The sequence below is a fragment of the Salarias fasciatus genome, chromosome 8 (genome assembly GCF_902148845.1).
Source record: "Salarias fasciatus chromosome 8, fSalaFa1.1, whole genome shotgun sequence".
NCBI classification, from domain to species: Eukaryota; Metazoa; Chordata; class Actinopteri; order Blenniiformes; family Blenniidae; genus Salarias; species Salarias fasciatus.
In genome coordinates, this window is record NC_043752.1 from 879,309 (window position 1) to 896,808 (window position 17,500).

General features: G+C 47.5%; 2 protein-coding genes across 2 annotated transcripts; both read right to left on the bottom strand.

Moving 5' to 3' along the window:
* Positions 1-4,773: 4,773 nt before the first annotated feature.
* On the bottom strand, positions 4,774-7,640 carry nat9 (N-acetyltransferase 9). The gene is made up of 6 exons (XM_030098019.1): positions 7,403-7,640; positions 6,555-6,664; positions 6,020-6,160; positions 5,835-5,894; positions 5,455-5,549; positions 4,774-5,329 (listed from the first exon to the last, which is right to left on the bottom strand). The coding sequence occupies exons 1-6, from the start codon at positions 7,477-7,479 to the stop codon at positions 5,180-5,182; spliced, it is 633 nt and encodes a 210-aa protein (XP_029953879.1). The 5' UTR covers positions 7,480-7,640; the 3' UTR covers positions 4,774-5,179.
* Positions 7,641-8,371: 731 nt separating this feature from the next.
* On the bottom strand, positions 8,372-12,488 carry syt15 (synaptotagmin XV). The gene is made up of 8 exons (XM_030098780.1): positions 12,482-12,488; positions 12,191-12,380; positions 10,692-10,834; positions 10,273-10,565; positions 9,324-9,491; positions 9,140-9,248; positions 8,885-9,067; positions 8,372-8,511 (listed from the first exon to the last, which is right to left on the bottom strand). Exons 1-8 carry the CDS (start codon positions 12,486-12,488, stop codon positions 8,372-8,374), a joined length of 1,233 nt encoding a protein of 410 aa, XP_029954640.1.
* Between the last annotated feature and the right edge of the window lie 5,012 nt (positions 12,489-17,500).

Genomic DNA, 17,500 nt, shown 5'->3' on the forward strand with positions numbered 1-17,500 from the left:
ATGCGCGCTCATATCGATGAGCTTACTGCGACACTGAAAGACCGCGAAATGACGATTCTGCAGTTGAAGAATGAACTGAGGGAGAGCACGCAGAAATCTGTGGATGTTCCTGAAGTTCAGACGGAACAGCAGGAGAGTCAACACAGCCCAGACAAGTCAGTGGAGGAAGACCACAGGTTGACTGTAGTGTTGCCGGAGCAGAAGGAGAAGACGACCACAGCAGAGGCAGACAGCCTCAGCCAGCAGCACAGCAGAGACCTGCAAAGAGAAGAGACTGAACTGAAGGAGAAGATTAGGGACTCGGACCATATAGTGTCTAGTAATATGACAGAAAATGGGAGACCCTATGTAAAGGCAGAAAACCAGCGAGCTCGCGGTAGAGGAAGATTTTCAGAAAAACGTCGCTGGAATGAAGGAATTCCTCCTGAAATTTTAGACATGCGCGCTCATATCGATGAGCTCATCGCGACAGTGAAAGACCGCGAGATGACGATTCTGCAGATGAAAAATGAACAGAGGGAGAGGACACAGAAATCTGTGGAGGTTCCGGAAGTTCAGACCCAACAACCAGAGACACCAGACGAGTCAGTGAAGGAAGAACTCGACAGGATGGCTGCACTGTTGCAGGAGCAGAAGGAGAAGACGACCAGAGCTGAGGCAGACAGCCTCAGCCACCAGCAGCACATCACAGACCTGGAAAGAGAAGTGACCGAGCTGAAGGGGAAGATTAGAGACTCAGACCATACTATGTCTAGTTATGTGACAGAAAATGGGAGACTCTATCAAATGCTCCAGAACACGTCTGCACTGCTGGCAGACAGAGCACAGCTGGAGCTCCAAAAAGAGGAGGAGTGGACAATGAGGCTCGGAGCTCTTGAAGAGAAGCTGGAGCAGGAGGTGAAGGAGAGAAAGAGGATGGAGGAAGAGAAGAAGGCCTCGTTGGCTGATCAAATGTCCCTCCAGAACGAGAGGGACTCCCTCCAGGCTGAGAAGATCAGATTAGAGGAGGCCAACAGAGTTTTATTAGAGACAGTCCTGGCCAAGAAAAAGAAAAAAAGAGGCTTCTGGAGGCATTTTGGCAAAAACAAACACAGCAGAGAGAAGAAGGGAGAGCATGTGGAGAAAAAGAATGTTGCCTCCGAAGAGACAAAGGATCTCTGTGGCAATAGGACTGTATTAGTCCATGTGAAAAATACTGCTGGAATTGATGATTTGAAAACAGCTGAGAGCACCATCGCAGCTTCGGAGACTGTGGAGCTCAAAGAGAAGAAAAAACGAAAAGTATCGGAGGCGCTGGTGAAAACGCAGGACGACCAGAGGGACCATGACAGCAGGCACAAGGGTTTCTGGCACAGATTGTTTCGTAGAAGGAAGACGTGTGACCTCGATCAATAAGAAGCTGCTGTGGGACCCGTCACTTCTATCGTCCAAAGCAGGAAGTTTGGGGGGGCTGGGGGTTGCGATACCCTGGCTGGAGAACCAGAAAGACAAGATAAAAAAAGAGAGAAAAAGAAAGACAAAGAAAAAATTATAGGAAGAAAGACAAAAAAAAGAGAGCAGCAGAAAAAAAATAAACATTTACATGAGGGGGCTAGATGGGTGGGAGGGGGTGGGGGTTGTAATACCCTGGCTCCGAGGGTATAAAGATGGAGCACAGGTGGGGGGGGGTCCATAGGTTGCACGATCACGCAGATCTTTAATCTCTCAGCACTCTTCATATTCTGCATGTGGTGAAGCAGAAAAAAAAGAGAGAAAAAGAAAGACAAAGAAAAATTATAGGAAGAAAGACAAAAAAAGAGAGCAGCAGAAAAAAAAAAAAAACATTTAAACCCATTTTACACTGTCTGTGTTTCTGATTCAACAGATTCCCAAGCGATCCAACAGCTCCATTGAGAGAAGTTTAATCAAACACTGTGACGTCGCCTGGTGGAACAGCCGGGGCGCCAACCTGGAGACAGGCCTGGCCACGCGAGCACCTGGTGGCCCGGCCTAAAACCATGTAATGATAGTGTTGGTGTTGATTTTACGGGTTAAAAATGTACTTAATTCAAGATTTTACTGTTAAAAAAAAAGTATAGTTTAAAAACAAGGTTAACCTCAAAATTTCTATTAGAAAAAAATATTTCTATGATAAAATACTGGAAGCTGTGATTGCAAGAAGTATGAAAAATGTGGCCATTTTAATGTTTTAGCGTATTATTTTACCATACCATGTTTCACATGATCAGCTTGATTTCTTTAATACAAAAGTTAATGAACAACACTCGAATATTCATGGAATTAAGCCAAATATAATTTGTTGGTCACCTGATGGCATTATTATTATTTTTATTTTAATGTTTTCAGGGTTGATCCAAAACGAAAGTCCAGTGAGATCTGTGGTATAAAGCAGATGAGCAGTTTGGAGATACATTTATAATTACTTTTTATCATGTTTTATCACTGATTTGTATTGACTTCTGCCGTTTGCGGCAGAAGAATAAGTTGATTAATAAAATTAAACCCGGGACCCAGTGTGTGTGTGTGTGTGTGTGTGTGTGTGTGTGTGTGTGTGTGTGTGTGCGCACGCCCCCCCTTTTTTTTTCTCAGCACCCCCTGGTGAAAATAAGTTCCCTCGGCTATGCTCATGGATGTTAACACTAAAGCCTTACCTCCAAAATAAAGCGAAAATTATCATTTTTTTCTAAACTTTCACTCATGGATGGTCTTACTATAGCCTTACCTCCAAAGTAAAGTGAAAATTTATATATTTTTTTCAATTTTCACTCAGCCTTCCCTCCAGAATAAAGTGAAAATTTTTCGCACAAAAAAAAAAGTTTTTTTTTTTTTTTTTCAATTTTCACTCATGGATGGTCTTACTATAGCCTCAGTGGAAAAAAATAGATTTAAGCTTCAGTTAAAAACGGGAGCTAAGGCCTCGTGCAATTGCCTTTTTTTATGTTACTGTCAATTAAAGGGGCTGTATCATGCTTTTTTAGCTATTGCAAACCCTAGAAATGTCACTAACATGGTAATAGTTTATTTTTGGCGCTAAGGAAAAGTAATTTTGTGTGAAATAAAAGATTTTCTGGGGCTAATTCTGAAACCCGGAAGAGAAAACGCTCTGTTTCACTTAAGTCCCGCCTCTCCCCCTGTGGACTTTGACTGACAGCTACTTAAACCAATCAGCGCTTCAAAACAAATACGCTAGCTAGCTTTAGCTCTTTAGCTGTAGCTTCTCCACGCGCAAAAAACGTCTTTTCCTGTGAGAAACTCACCAAGCGCAGACCCTTCAGACCCTTCAGACCCTTCAGACTCTTGCTCTTGCTTGACTGTTGCTTTCAGACGATGGTCAAAGTTTATCCTCGAAATCGGAGTTACAAAAAGCAGCAACGCTGATGGCCGAGGGCCTGCGGGAGGGGGGCTCAGGGGAGCCATCTTCACAGTGTGACGTCAACGTGGGAAAACAGAGCGTTTTCACGGGTGCGGGAGGGGCTGCCTCTCTGAGCAGCACAACAAGGAGGAAAGCTTAAACACGCAGGCACGGAGGAAAAAACGCTTTGGGGGTGTTTTTGGTGAGTACATAACTATATCACAAGGTGAAAACATACTAAAAGTGAATTTTGCATGATACAGTCCCTTTAAAAAGTAGGAACAAAATTCAATTAATTTGAATTAAAGCAGGAAGTGTGTGGAGACACCGGTCTGAGTTCAGTTCAGTCATGAATGCCGCACCTTGCCAGTCAGTGCGGCGGCTCCGGCGCCACGTTTCCTCGTTACCTCCGCCAGGAGGTTATGTAATCACATAGGTTTGTTGGTTGGTTTGTTGGTTGGTTGGTCTGTTAGCAACATTATGGAAAAAGTAATGGACGGATTGCAATGAAACTTTGTGGAAAGGTGGGTCTTGGGCCAACTTAGAATCCATTAAATTTTGGTGATGATCCGGATCACTGTCTGGATCCAGGTATTTTTTAAAGGATTCTTTATCATTGACCGATAGGGTGTACCGCCCAGCGGAACTTTAATTTTAGTTCTTAGTCGGACCTGTTTCACGGACGGAACAGTTGCGCAGCAGCACGAGAAAATCACCACAACTTGGCTTCTCTTCAAAAGTTGATCAGAGCTTCGACTGTAGGAGATTTCACCCTATGTTGGACTGTTTGTTTCCTTTGTTATGCATTTCTGCATGTCCGTCATTGTGTTGTTTTTATTGCTGAGTTACGTTAGGGTGACGAGTTTCATTTGACCAGTGTAGTACTGTATCTATCCAGCAGAGGGCCTCAGTGCTACGCCTTAAATTGATGACAGGCTTTGTTTACATCTGTTTGTTGTTGGTGACTGATTTCACCTGTGGCGAAGGTCTGCGCTCTCTGACTGCCAAATTCTAGTTCTCACTGACATTAAAACCAACTTTCAATTAGTGAGACTGGGTTAAAAATTCCAGTGAAATCATTTTAAAAGTGTTCCGTCTGTTTTGTGCCGCAAAACTGGATTGTAAATTTCTGCACTGTTCACAACGTGCAGACATGAGGACTAGTAGAACTTTGTTCCGTTTTCATTTCATTAAATATAAATGATGGTTTGGAAGGTTAGGAATTCAGTTCAAATATTATATTGTGTCAAGTAATGTTTTCAAGATTCTTTGAGAGTTTTGTTTGTAAAAAAAAAAAAAAACACAAAAAAAGCACAAAATGACTACAGTGCCTGAGAGCAGCAATTTTTATATTTCATTATTTCATAAAGCTGAAATCGCTGCTGGTGAGCCGTTAAGAACAGACAGAGGCAAAGGGGGCGTCGTATGACAATGGCAGGCTTTTATTCTGAAAGACCTGGAGGCTGTTTCCTCCTGTACATCGTAACATGTTTCTATGTGACGTTTAATACTTCAGACATTTACAACCAAAAAACTGTTTCATTGGAAATAAATAGGACTTCCAGGCTGAACTCTTCACCCATTTGAGAGATTTTCCTTAAAAATTAAAAAAATCCTTTTCTTCTATTAAATTTAATTTGCCTTTTTTAAATGAATGGGTTTGCTTGAGGCTTTGATCTTTCTCCTCTTCTTAGTGTGAATCTGTTGATAGTCAGTTTCCTGAGGATCAACCCGCTGAAGTGAACCTGCCGCCTCCAGACGTCTGTGCTGCATGTTCAGCCCCGCCCCCCCGAGGCCGACGCCCCTCAGTCTGTGGCTCCGCCCTCCTCACTGGGACAGCAGCTCGTGTCTGTTGCTGCAGGTCAGTCTGTAGTCTCGCTCCTTCACGTGCGCCGTGTCGTCCTGCAGCCTCGTCCGGACCGAGTCATCCACCGTCAGCAGCAGGGTGACCTCCCTGAACACCGGACACACCGACACCTGGACACACACACACACACACACACACACACACACACACACACACACACACACACACAGTGACTGTGTCCACGGTTGTCATGTGAACCCTGTGGTGTGAACGCAGCATGAAGAGGCGCCGTTACCTCCTGGAAGTGCATCTTCTTGAACATGGCGATGCTGACCTCGTTGTTCAGCCCGATTTTGGCCTCAAACTTTTTGACCCTAAGTTTGTTCACTCCTGGAGGAAGAAACAGATCTTCATCTTCATCATCATCAGACAGAAATGAGAAACGGGCGACAAACGCCAGACGACTTTATCTGATCATGTGGCAGATCTGACTTAACTCAAACGTCACAAACAGAAGTTGAATCTCCTGCTTCCAAAATGCCTCCAGTGGAGACAGGAAATAGAGAGACGTCCAGATGTCAGGCGGTTTGAATACTGCAGCTTTTCATGGACAGGAAGTTCAACTTCTGTTTGATGTTTTTTTTCATTTTATCTTCCCCGCATTGCATTTCTCACCGTAGCTCATCATCATGTTGGTCACCTCCTTGCCGATGCCTTTCCCCCGGTAGCTGGGCTCTGGGAAAACAGGAAACGCAGAGAAAGGCGGGAAAGATTTACACTAAACTGTCAAGATTTTAAGAAAGATGACATTTTTGGAAAGAGTGTGTGTGTGTGTGTGTGTGTGAGAGAGAGAGAGAGACCTGCTATCATGATCTCCAGCTCAGCCAGAGAGGGGTCGGAGGGGTCGGTCAGGAAGATGTTGACATCTCCCACCATGCACTGCTCCTCCCTGGAACTGGGATCCGCCCACTGCTGCTTGTCCAGGATGATGAAGGTGCACTCTGGAGGAACAGCAGGAGGTCTGGTTGGTCTGATTGATCAGGATTACATTAGTGTGATGACAAATCTAAACAATACCAAGAAAACTTTTTTTTTTTTTTGTTTTTCAAAAACACAACAGCTTCTTTAAACCTGGGAGCTGATGAAGGTTTTTTTATTTTTTTTTGTATTCTTGGGAGAATTAATTTTGACAAAAAGGAATCCTGCATGGACCAGGAGTCTGCAGCCACACGCAGCTTTTTATCACCTCTTTAGAGAAGCTTTTCCAAACACACTTGGTGTGAACATGAGTGTGTGTGGCTGTGTGTCTCTGTGGTTCTCCTGTGGCCGACCAGTCAGTCTTGACTGGTGACCTTAAACAGCGTGAGGTGTATAGAGTGATGCATGATCAGTTACTGTCATCGTCTTCCCTCCAGCTCTTCTGCATGTCGTACTCCTGCTCCAGGGTCAGCGGCTCCGACGCCGTCAGCTGCTGCAGCTCAGGAGACTTCATCCACTCGTGATACCTGCACGCAGATCAGGACCAGGATCAGCTTTAAAGGCCGAGTTTGTACATCACAAGCAAGGAATTTGACATCTGACTCCGGCTTTTTTCACTCTCTAAGATGAGAAAAACAAAACAGAACAAACAGCAACAGGACAGAACAGAAGAGAGAGGACTAGAAATGATATTAGAGAACGTTCATATAAATAAATACAAACATTCTGAAAAACAGGGAGTCTCAATATTTAGAACCGTATGAACATGTTTAAGGAAAAAAAAGGAAAGAACAGGAGTGAATAACATCTTTAAGTATTTACAGTGATGGACGATACGCAAGTCAAACTTACTGCCACAGTTTGGACTCTTCTGTGTAAAAATCATCAGTTATTTCAAAGTAAGAGTCACTCTGAGAGCAGCTACAACCATTTCACGTTCTTTCAGCATCTACAATCAATGAACATGCAGCTGTTTTACATTTAACACGTCTAGTTTACTTTGACAGTCGCTTCGTCTCCTGTCCTGGTGTTCAGACTGAGTTTTGGACCAGTCCAGTCCAGGATGTGGATGAATTCAGTGGACTGCAGGAGAATCGATCGCTGTGATCAATAGAAAGTGATCGGATGTGTGTTTTACCTGCATGTACTCCATTCGATGTACAGGGACAGCACACACGCACGCACTCACGCAACAGCAGCAGTGCATCAGGAGAGGTGCGTCTGACACATCAGTCCAGCTGCGGTCCAGATGTGCTCGGACTCACCTGGGAACGTGGCTCGCGTTGTACGGAACCAGCACGACGTTGTGTCCCTCCAGTAGCGTGTTCTCGTTCGTCCTCATGGTTCCGGTTCGGGCTCTCGCGTCAGCTGAAACGGCGCTTTTTTCTTATTCGTTTAATCTCTGGAAAATGAGGATTCACTGCAGATTCACGTTCTTCTCCATGACGGCGCTTCCGCGTTCTGCCGCTCGGCGCATCAAATTGCGGCTGCGGACAGAGACGTGAAAGCTGGAGGCGCCGCCTGCTGGACGGCGGTGGAATTACACTACCGGGAACATGACGCTGTTTGTTTTCAATTAAACTAAATATAAAAGACAGATCGGCATTATTTTACAGTTTATGTTGAGCAACAGATAAGCGATACAAAATTCTAGAGAATATAGATATGTGGTAAAAAAGGACATTTTAAAAAGCATGAAATTTTGTTTCTGTTTTTCTACATTTATATTTGTGCCAGTGGACAAATAATTAATGGAATGTTTTAACAGGTATACAAAATAAAACATCTTCTTTTTTAAGGTCACAATGATTGTTAAATTTGCAAAATTAACTAAAAAGCATCACTAAATTATTGTAACATTACTTTTTCACAGAAAGAACAAGTTGGTGAAATAAAAAAAAAAAATCCACGTCAAAAATTCAGCAGGAAATATATCGTTAAGTGTTTTAAAGTGAACTCTCCTGATTTTTGCAGCCACAGGAAACTTCAGTAAAATTTCTCAAGTAAAATTCACTCATGATTTCTCCAACAAGGCCTGAGGAAGTGAACTGTTTCTAACAACTCCACGAAATCCTGTTCATGAACGAGTTAAAAATGAGCAATATTGAAAGTACTGAAAGTCAACAATAATCTTTATTTCGTTGTTAAGTTTCCACATACACAGGAGGCAACAGTCCACACCTTTCTATTCTGTTCTATTTTCTATTCTGTTGTTTTTTCAGATTGGATCGTGGTCAGGTGGCGCGGCTCAGCTTGTGCCACAGTGTGACCGGCTCCTGCGCCGTGTTGACCATGTCCATCCAGTGCTGCAGCTGAAGCCCTCGAGCATACATGAAGGGGCCCAGAACACACTCACCCAGCTGGACGGGAGGCTCTGAGAAAGAGAGAATCCAAATCGAAATGCATCAGAATGTCAACTCATCCCAGTAAAGCTAATAAAATCCAAATAAAATCCTGAATAAAGTCTTTGCTGGTGGTTAAGGACAATAAGGGGTCTTTGAATCATGGATAAAACTTATGGACACCTTAAGATTTCTTATTAAACTAGATATCATAAAGAAGAAAATATAAATATATGTAATGAAACACTTGATATTGAGGACATATTTACTCAAACCTTGAAAATAGCCACATTAAGTCAATTTATATTATCTTGAATTAAGAGCAGGCATTAGAAGAGAATCCTAATGGGGCCATTCGCTCCACTCATTTGAGTGCGGTGCGGCGACGGGGTGGAGCCGGGTCACCTGAGTGGATTTGGCCCAGCTGCAGCAGCTCCAGCCTCAGGCACGCCTCGTCCAGGTGCCGAGGTCGCAGCTTAAAGGTCATCTTGTGGTTTAGGCTCAGCTCGGCCTCTCCAGTCACGACACAGCTGCGCTTGACCTTCACCACCTGAGCGTGGATCTGCAGGCTCGCCTGGACGCAGACGCCTGGGAGACCGAGACGCGTGGTCCCTGTGATCCGGTCTACAGAAGCACTCTGGAAACATTTACTCTTCATACCTGCGTCTGAGCTGAGCTGCAGACCTCGAACCTTCAGAACCACGACTGAGAGGCGCTGCAGGGAGGAGCTGTAGCAGAGAGAGAGCTGCACGTCGCCCTGCTCCGAACACTGACAGCAGAGGGGACAGGCTTCAGCGACACGTGTGTGTGTGTGTGTGTGTGTGTGTGTGTTACGCCGAAGCACCTGTGCGTCCTCCTCGGTCTCCAGGTCCCTCCACAGCACCCGGCCGGCCTGCCCCAGCTCCCCCTCCAGGGGAAACAGCACCCGGCCCACGGCGTGACGCTTCCCGTCGGCCTTCACACTCAGAACACACACACTCAGCGTGCTCTGGGACACACACACTCCCGACACCTGTGGAGGAAAACATAGTTCAGGGCTGCCACTTTAATGCATTAATAAGATTAAATAATTACACTGAAAATTAACACGTTATAAAAATCATCTAAGAAGAGTTATAGCAGACTTGTGAGGTAATCCAATGTGAGTTAAACCGCAAGTTTCCTTATTTAGAGACACGTTATACTGTAGTGTTCATTTTGAATTTCTGTATTTACTCAGCTTTAGTAATGATTTTGAATTTGGAGTTTGTTTCAGTGCCTATTAGAGACGCAGCCTAATTTTTTTGTTTCTGAATTTTTTTACCATTTCATCATCAATGTTTTCATTCATCGTCAATCAAAATGTGGATGTGAACTCGTCATCATTGGATGAGTCATGCTCTGCAATTCTGTAACGTCCTGGAATTTGATTTCTTTATTTGGGGACCTAAAGCAGGGATGAGATTAAAACACAATTAATTAGATCAATAAATTACAAAACCTGTTATCAATTTAATCAATTTTTTTGATCGCCTGACTAAAACAGAACTCTTCACAGTTGGCCTGTACATTTATAGGCAAAAATCGACTCTATTATTTAAAAGGCAGAATTGTAATGTAAAAATAAATTAAGGTCAAGGTTTAGGTTCAAGCTCAGGGAGCCAGGCTCCCAATTCCATGTCTATTTCATGAAAACGTATTGAAGCCATATATGAAAACAGTGTTGCTGAGACTGGAGTCAACAGACACAAAGAAAACTGTTTTCTTTCCCTCCTTAGTTTCATGATGAAGCCTGTGACCCTTCAGGGCCTCACCTGGAAAACGAAGCAGTCGTTGAACTCCGGGTCGGGCCCCGTGCAGCGCGCCCTGGCCTGCCGGGGCCGCCGGTCGTCCGGGAGGAGCCGCAGCTCCGCCAGCGTGCCGTCGCCGTGGAAACGGGGGGGCAGGTTGCCGAGGCGGAGCAGCGAGACCGCGAGCTGCTCGCCGGCGTGTCGGTACTCCACGGAGAAGCAGAGGCGAGTGGCCATGCCGGGCGGGGGGGCCACCACCAGGTTCAGGGGGGGCGCCGGGTACAGGCCAGCCAGCAGCGTCCCCACCGGGTACCAGCCTGGAGGAAACACCAAAATAAAAGACTTTAGGTCCTAAACTGAAAACTTTATCACTCAAAGTTGTTTTAGCGACTCAAAGCAGCATCGTAGGGTAAATGGACACAGAACGGAGCAGGACGGCGTACTTCTGACTGAGAGCGAGCCGCGGTGAGCCAGGACGTCCCTCCGAGCCTCCGCCTTCACCTCCTCCTCCTCCTCCTCCTCCTCCGGGCCTCCGTGGTCCCGGGCGGTGAAGCCCGGCGGTAAGGTGAAGGGGATTTCACCGGGTCTGTCACACAAACAACCATCAGCCCTGCTCTGCTGTGAAGCTACTTCCAAAACAAACTAGAACATTCCAGAGGAAATTTTACTTTGTGTCTGCTAGTTGCTGCCGACTGTTTTGTGTGTTTATAAAACCTCTCCATATTCACTGCGAATTCTGAGCTGAGATCAGCCATGACAAAGAGTCAGCAGGTGTGTGTGTTGCCATGGAGACCAGCTACACTCAGCAGGTGTGTGTGTTGCCATGGAGACCAGCTGCACTCAGCAGCCATTACAGTGAATCAGCAGTTTTTCATCCAGTTTGTATGGTTGAAAAAAAGGTTGTTTCTTGAGAACCGAGAGGTGAAATTGAAAAAAGTTTTCGCACTGAGCATCACAAGCCTTTCATGGAATTATCCTGAGATTTTCATGTCTGTAGCATCATCCATTCAGCCACAGCGACTTTGTAAAAGTGTGGGAACTTTTGGATTTCAGCGAGAAATTCTCTCCAAAATGCATTGGAGCGGATGGGACAACATTCTGCACTCTCCTCAAACAAATGCATCTGGAGAGACAACTGTTTGAGATAGAGACAAAACGAAATAATTGCGAGAGTCGCAAGGAAAACACCTGCGTTTTGAGGTATAATTTGTTAAGATTGAGCCAGAAATGTGGCCACAGGGACCAGAGAAGAAAACGTTTTTTTTTTGTTTAAATCGAGAGCCTCTCACTCTGCCACTCCAGCCCACTCCCATTATAAACACCAAAAACAGCTGAAATTCTCACAACACTTGAAAGTTCACAGTTTTAATTTGGTAGGAGATATTGGAATCAGGTTTTTACATCTGGATAGAGGACAAAAATGCCAACATTTTGATATTTTAATGACGTCTCTACGTGAAAGTATGGCGAGGCACGATGGATTTGTTGGGGGATGATTTTTTTCATTTTTTTCAGTCGACCCTCATCTGATCACATGGGGAAAAACTTGACAGTTTTTGGTTTTCTAGATTCTACACTTTCAGCAACTGGTGGGACTTTTAATTAGAGTTGTCAGGCGATCAAACCAATTAACGTAATTAATCACAGGATTTCAGAAATAAAATAAGGTTGTGTGTCAAATTGGCACTGAAGCAAACTCTAAATTCAAAATGAAAAGTAAAGCTGACTGCAGTATAGCATGTCTCTAAATAAGGCAACTCGCAATTCAACTCACTTTGAATTATCACTCAAGTCTGTTATAATTAATCTTAGGTTCATTTTTCTAACGTTGGTTTGCGGTGTAATTAATGAATCTAATTAAAGTGACAGCCCTCGTTTAATCTAATGAAGTTTAATAAAGCTCCTCTCTGTGCTGCGCTCTGCGTGTTGTCACCACACTGACCTGGTCCAGGAGCCTTGAGACACCAGGATCACTGGAGCAGTGCATTGTGGGATGGGAGGCACGGCGGGGAGCAGCTCCTCGTACCGACTCCGTCCCTCCTTCCTCCTCCGCCAACAGCACAGCAGTAAAACCAGCAGCAGCAGTGACAGCAGACCCAGAGGCAGGCCTGCAGCCAGCAGGACCTCCCGATCTGAACACACACACACACACACACACACACACACACGCAGGAACCTGCCCGTCAGTGTCTCTGTGTCGCCAGGCGGCGGTCTGACGGCGCTTCCTGCTCACCAGCCATCGACGGGTCACTTTTCCTGGCGTTCTAGACGAAGCTCCGGCCTTTGCGTTTGCTCTGGTCGTCGCATTTTCTCCGTTTGGGTTGGAGGCGTCACAGCTGGCTGGTTCCCACCGTGACGTGTTCTTAGTGTTCTTATCTGCAGGGTCACGCTGCCCTGCTCAAGGGCCGCAGGGCAGAATCAGCTGCTATCCCCATTTAAACCGAAACACGCAGAAAATACCGTATTGGCCCGACTACAGGACGATGTTTTATCCCAGAAATTGTGTTCTCAAAAATAGGGTCGTACTATAATCGAGGACTAGATTGTCATTACACATCTGCGCCACTAGTGGGAGCCAAAGTACCGGTGACCAGGAAGCCAATGGAGCGTCACAGTGAATCTCTGCTTGTATGATCGCTAACAAGGTTTGGATCTATTGCAAAATGGAGGAATGTGACCATCTGGAAGGAAGGGGCTCGAAAGCTAGCACAAGACAAGTTTTGATGCCAACTTTCTCAGATTTTTGAGAAAGAGAATATAATATTTTATTTAATACTGCAGTGATTTTTTTTATCGTAAATCACATGAAATGTTATCTCTGTCGTGAGTTTTCCTAGAATAACTGTAAGATTAAAAAGTTGTTTTTTGAGTAACCTTATTGTCTTCAACATATTTTTATTTTCACAAAAGGACATTTGAAAGACAGGGGTCGTCTCAGAATCAGAGTCGTCCTATAGTCGGGCCGATATGGTAATGGGGACAGAAATAATCTGATTGACTGAATTTGGATCCTAAAAGTTTTGATACGCCTTTGAAATTGGTTGATACAGTTTTAAAGGCCCCATATTTTTGAATAAAGTTGATTTGAAAGACTTTGTGGCAGAATCACACGTCTGAACCCGTTCCTGGTGTGAGACTGTCATCTGTGTCGAGTTCAGTGCGAACCGAGAGGCGACGGGGAGCGTTTCACATTCCACATAGGGTCAGGGGTCACGGGCAAGAATTTAGTCAACAGGGGCTCAAACAGGAAGAGCGAAGAAAAAAAAATCACAACTGTCTCAAACGCGATAATCTGATTCTGATTCCTCAGAATGAGAAGTGGGAAAAAGAAGTAAAAAGGATTTCTACAGCAAAAAAAAAACAAAAAACAAAGTCTTTTCAAAGCAGTTTTACAGAGAGAAAAAAGTGAGAGAAAATATTAAAAAACAGCGATGAGATTTTTTTTTCTAAAATGAAAACTCTTGGACTCGTTAGTCTTACAGTTAGACTTTAAAACATCATCTCTAGCGCCGCACGACTCGTCCTCAGTGTTGGTCCTTCTTCTCGAGATTTTTCAATAAGATTAAATCTTCTTACACACATTTCATCATTTCTGGCTGAAACGGTCAGATTTCTCAGTGGATTTCTGTCTCGTCGAAGTGCTGTGACAGTAAAACATTTGGGCAGGCAGTGTGTTTAAAAACCTGATCATCACTTTATATGACTGTCATTAAAACACAACGAGAAGCTTTAAAGAAGAAACGCAAACGTTAACAAATCTGGTTCATTTTCACACTGATGAAAATGAGTGTGTGACAGCCGACCTGGTCAGAATCAAAACGCTCATGTAAGCTACTCACCCGCACACACACACACACACACACACACACACTGATCACCTCCACACACACACAGTCGCGGGATTGGACGGCCTCTAATGAGATGACTGCTAATCCTCAGGGCTAAAGGCGGAGTGGGCTAATGGCCCTCCGTGCCTTCAACACTCCGACACACACCCTGGAGCTCATCATCACACAAACACAAAGAAAACGCTCAACTGTCACCGTGATGCTTGTGGAAACGGAGGAGAGGATCGGGAGTGTAGTGTGACGAGGAGAGGACAGGTGAGGGGAGGAGGAATGAGGCAGCTTTTGGGGTGACCACAGCAAACCGGACCAAGGTAAGAGGACGATCGTCTCCCTTCATTTTGCTCTGCAGTTTGGAACCAGTCGTTTCATGCCTTGTGCTCAGAAAAATGTGGATACTGTTGATATCTGATGGTCATTTGTGGTGAAATTTCAGGTCAAATGTGAATTAGACAGTTTTCACATCTTTGCTTGATCATGAATCAGAATAATCAAAAGACCAGGGGACTTATTTAATCTGCTCTTATACAGAACATATATGGAGAAGAATGAAAATGAGGAAAAGTCATTTGGAGACAGAAAACTGAAAAAAACAATACTTCATTGATGTCTTGTGTTGCTTCTTTGTCTTCTGTCAGCTGATTGCCAAAAGCTCCCTGTCTCAGCCAATCTGCATTTTGTCTCAGCAATCAAATAATCTGGATTGTGTAATCCCATTTGGCTAATCTGGTAGTGCCTGCACATGTGTGCTAGTGTGTGTGTGTGTGTGTGTGTGTGTGTGTGTGTGTGGGATGGTAAAACTCAGCCCATCTAACTCTCTGCAAGCATGTTTTTTTCTTTCAAAATGAGGACCAAGTCTTCAGAACTGTGGCCATAAGTCAGACGTGCTGAAAGACAAAGCATCAGAGAGAAAACAGAGGGATGAGAGTCCTAAAGAGCATTATCATCTGAACCTGGAGCTTCCATCGGCTTTGAGGGGCTTTGCTAAGGGGGAGACAAAGAAAGTTAACAACCGTCAGATGACCACCGAGGAGTCGCGGCCGCCATTTTCCTGAGAAGTCTGTGAAGAAAAAACGTGAACCGGAAACTCGTGTCGTCCTGGTTTCTGTGTCGTCAAAACTGGAGTTTAGAAAGTCTGGGTGCAAATCCAGTCTTAGACGTGCAACTTTTAAAAATGACGTTGAGTCGAAAAACCCGTCACAGTGTGGGACGCCATGTTGAATAAATCCACTTCTAAAAGTTGTCTTCGGTTTCAGATCGGTTCTGCTGCCATGGAGAAGCCGGTTCGGCCGGCGTCGGAGACCTACCCGTCCGTCTGCCGCTCCCGGAACGAGTCGCTCTCCTACGACGACGGGGATCACACGCCCATCTTCTCCATGTCCAAGAGCTCCATGGACGTGAAGGCGGGCGGCCCGCCGCACAAGCGGGACCCGGCGTGGACCCGGCTGGACCTGCGGCGCAGCTCCAGCACCAACACGCACTCGGAGCAGAGCGCGGCGGCGCCCGGGCAGCCGCAGCCCGGCGGCGGCGGCGGCGGCCAGCTGCTGGCGCTGACGGCCCAGAACGTGGAGCTGCACGGCCCCCCGCTGCTGGGCGACCGCTGGATGTCCAGCATGCAGCGCTGGAGCGGCTGCAGCGGCGGCGGCGGCGGCACGCAGAGCCGCAGCAGCACGCCGGACACCGTGGTCTGGAGGGGGGGCTCCTCGCGCCCCTCCAGTCTCACTCAGGAATTATCCACGCCCAATTCCTCCATGTCCAGACTGACCTCTCCACCTACGACGCCGTCGCCGCTCATCTCCCCGCTGGACGCCGTTTCCTCGCCTCCTCAGGATCTCTTCAGTCCTTTGTCTCCGTCTTCAACTCTGACTTCGGCCACAAATCGGCCGGCGGACTCACCTGAACCCATCACTCCGGACTCTCCGCCGGCGTCGCCGCAGCAGTCGCCACAGCTTCGCCTCCTGCGGCTCCCCAGCACGGAGGACGCCGGCCTCCCGCAGAACGCCACGCTGGCGTTCCAGTTCCCGTCCCCGATCCCGTCCTCCGACTGTCTGACCGACGCGTCGACGTCCTCGGACCCCAGGCGCCTCGTAGACGACGTGATCGAGAAGCTGTCCAGCCCTCGAGGGACACGGTTCCTGGAGGACGAAGGTGTGAGGAGCTCAGAGGAGCCGTTCACCTACATGACGCCTCGTTCTCCCACAGAGGGACGCCCGGCGGGAAGCCCGGCGGGACGCCCGGCGGGACAGGACCCGGCGCCCGGCCGGCTGGAGCTGCCCGGGCAGCCGGAGCCGAGCCGTCCGGCCGGCGGAGCGAAGAGGTCGCCTCTGGTCTCGTCTCTGAGCGACTCGGGTCTGAGCCGCCGCTGCAGGTGCAAGCTGAGCGGCTTCCTGGGCGGAGACGCCTCCGGGGAGGACGCCGCCATGACGGTCCCGAAGGAGACGGTGGACACGGCGGTGCAGACGGCCTCGCCGCTCGGGTCCTGGTGGGACCTGAGGAGGAACATGTCCCCCTCCAACACGGACTCCCACTCCATCCTGGGGTCTCCGCCCGGGTCCAGGCTGAACCTGAAGGCCTCGGTGGGGTCCAACTCCAACCTGGTGTCCCCGTCGTCCAGCATGTTCCCCGTGAGCAGCGGCGAGGACGAGAAGGAGGCGGAGGAGGCGAAGCGGGAAGGCGGCCCGGCGTGGGACGACGCCCCCGCCTCCCCGCACGACCTGGAGAGGAGGAGGTCGTGCCTGAAGATCCAGGCGGAGGAGAAGGACGGCCTGGGGAGGAGGAGCAGCATGAAGCAGGTGCAGTGGGACGAGGACGGCATGACGTGGGACGTCCACGGCGCGGCGGTGGACCCCGAGGAGCTGAGCACCGCCATACGGAAACACCTGGAGCTGCAGAACACCCCGAGACCGCTGAGGAAATCCTCCAAGAAGAAGAGAGCCCCGAAGCCTCCCGACGCGGCCAACGCCGCCACCGCGACTCCGCCCACCGCGACTCCGCCCGCCGCCAAAGACACGACGGACGGGGACGGCAAGGCGGAGGCGGGGCAGGAGGGAGCGGCCCCGGAGGAGGGAGCGGCAGCGGCCGCTCGGCGGAGGAGCAGGGCGGAGGCCGACGTCGGGAAAGACGAAGACGAGGAGGTGTACGGAGGAGGAGCAGCAGGAGCGCTGGTGTCCAGGTCGCAGTCGCACGGCGGCGGACACATCCGGAAGCGGAGTGTGATCCGATCTCTGAAGAGGCCGGGATGGTGCGGAGGCTCCAGAAAGGAACATGACTGATTATTCCGTCGTTATTCCGTCGATCGAGGCGGCAGTTTGGAGACTCGCAGCGACTTCTCCATCAAAACGACGATTCCGATTTAAATTTGGCAAAAGACCCACTGTCTGAAAAACAGATGTCACAACTTAATAAAA

Coding starts and splice junctions, on each gene's coding strand:
- syt15 (XM_030098780.1), bottom strand. Junction 9,249..9,323: donor AGACCGAGGAGGACGCACAG/GTGCTTCGGCGT, acceptor CTCTGCTGTCAG/TGTTCGGAGCAGGGCGACGT. Junction 8,512..8,884: donor GCTGGGCCAAATCCACTCAG/GTGACCCGGCTC, acceptor TCTCTTTCTCAG/AGCCTCCCGTCCAGCTGGGT.
- nat9 (XM_030098019.1), bottom strand. CDS start 7,479: ATGAGGACGAACGAGAACACGCTACTGGAGGGACACAACGTCGTGCTG. Junction 6,665..7,402: donor AACGCGAGCCACGTTCCCAG/GTGAGTCCGAGC, acceptor ATCTGCGTGCAG/GTATCACGAGTGGATGAAGT. Junction 6,161..6,554: donor CTGGAGGGAAGACGATGACA/GTAACTGATCAT, acceptor CTGTTCCTCCAG/AGTGCACCTTCATCATCCTG.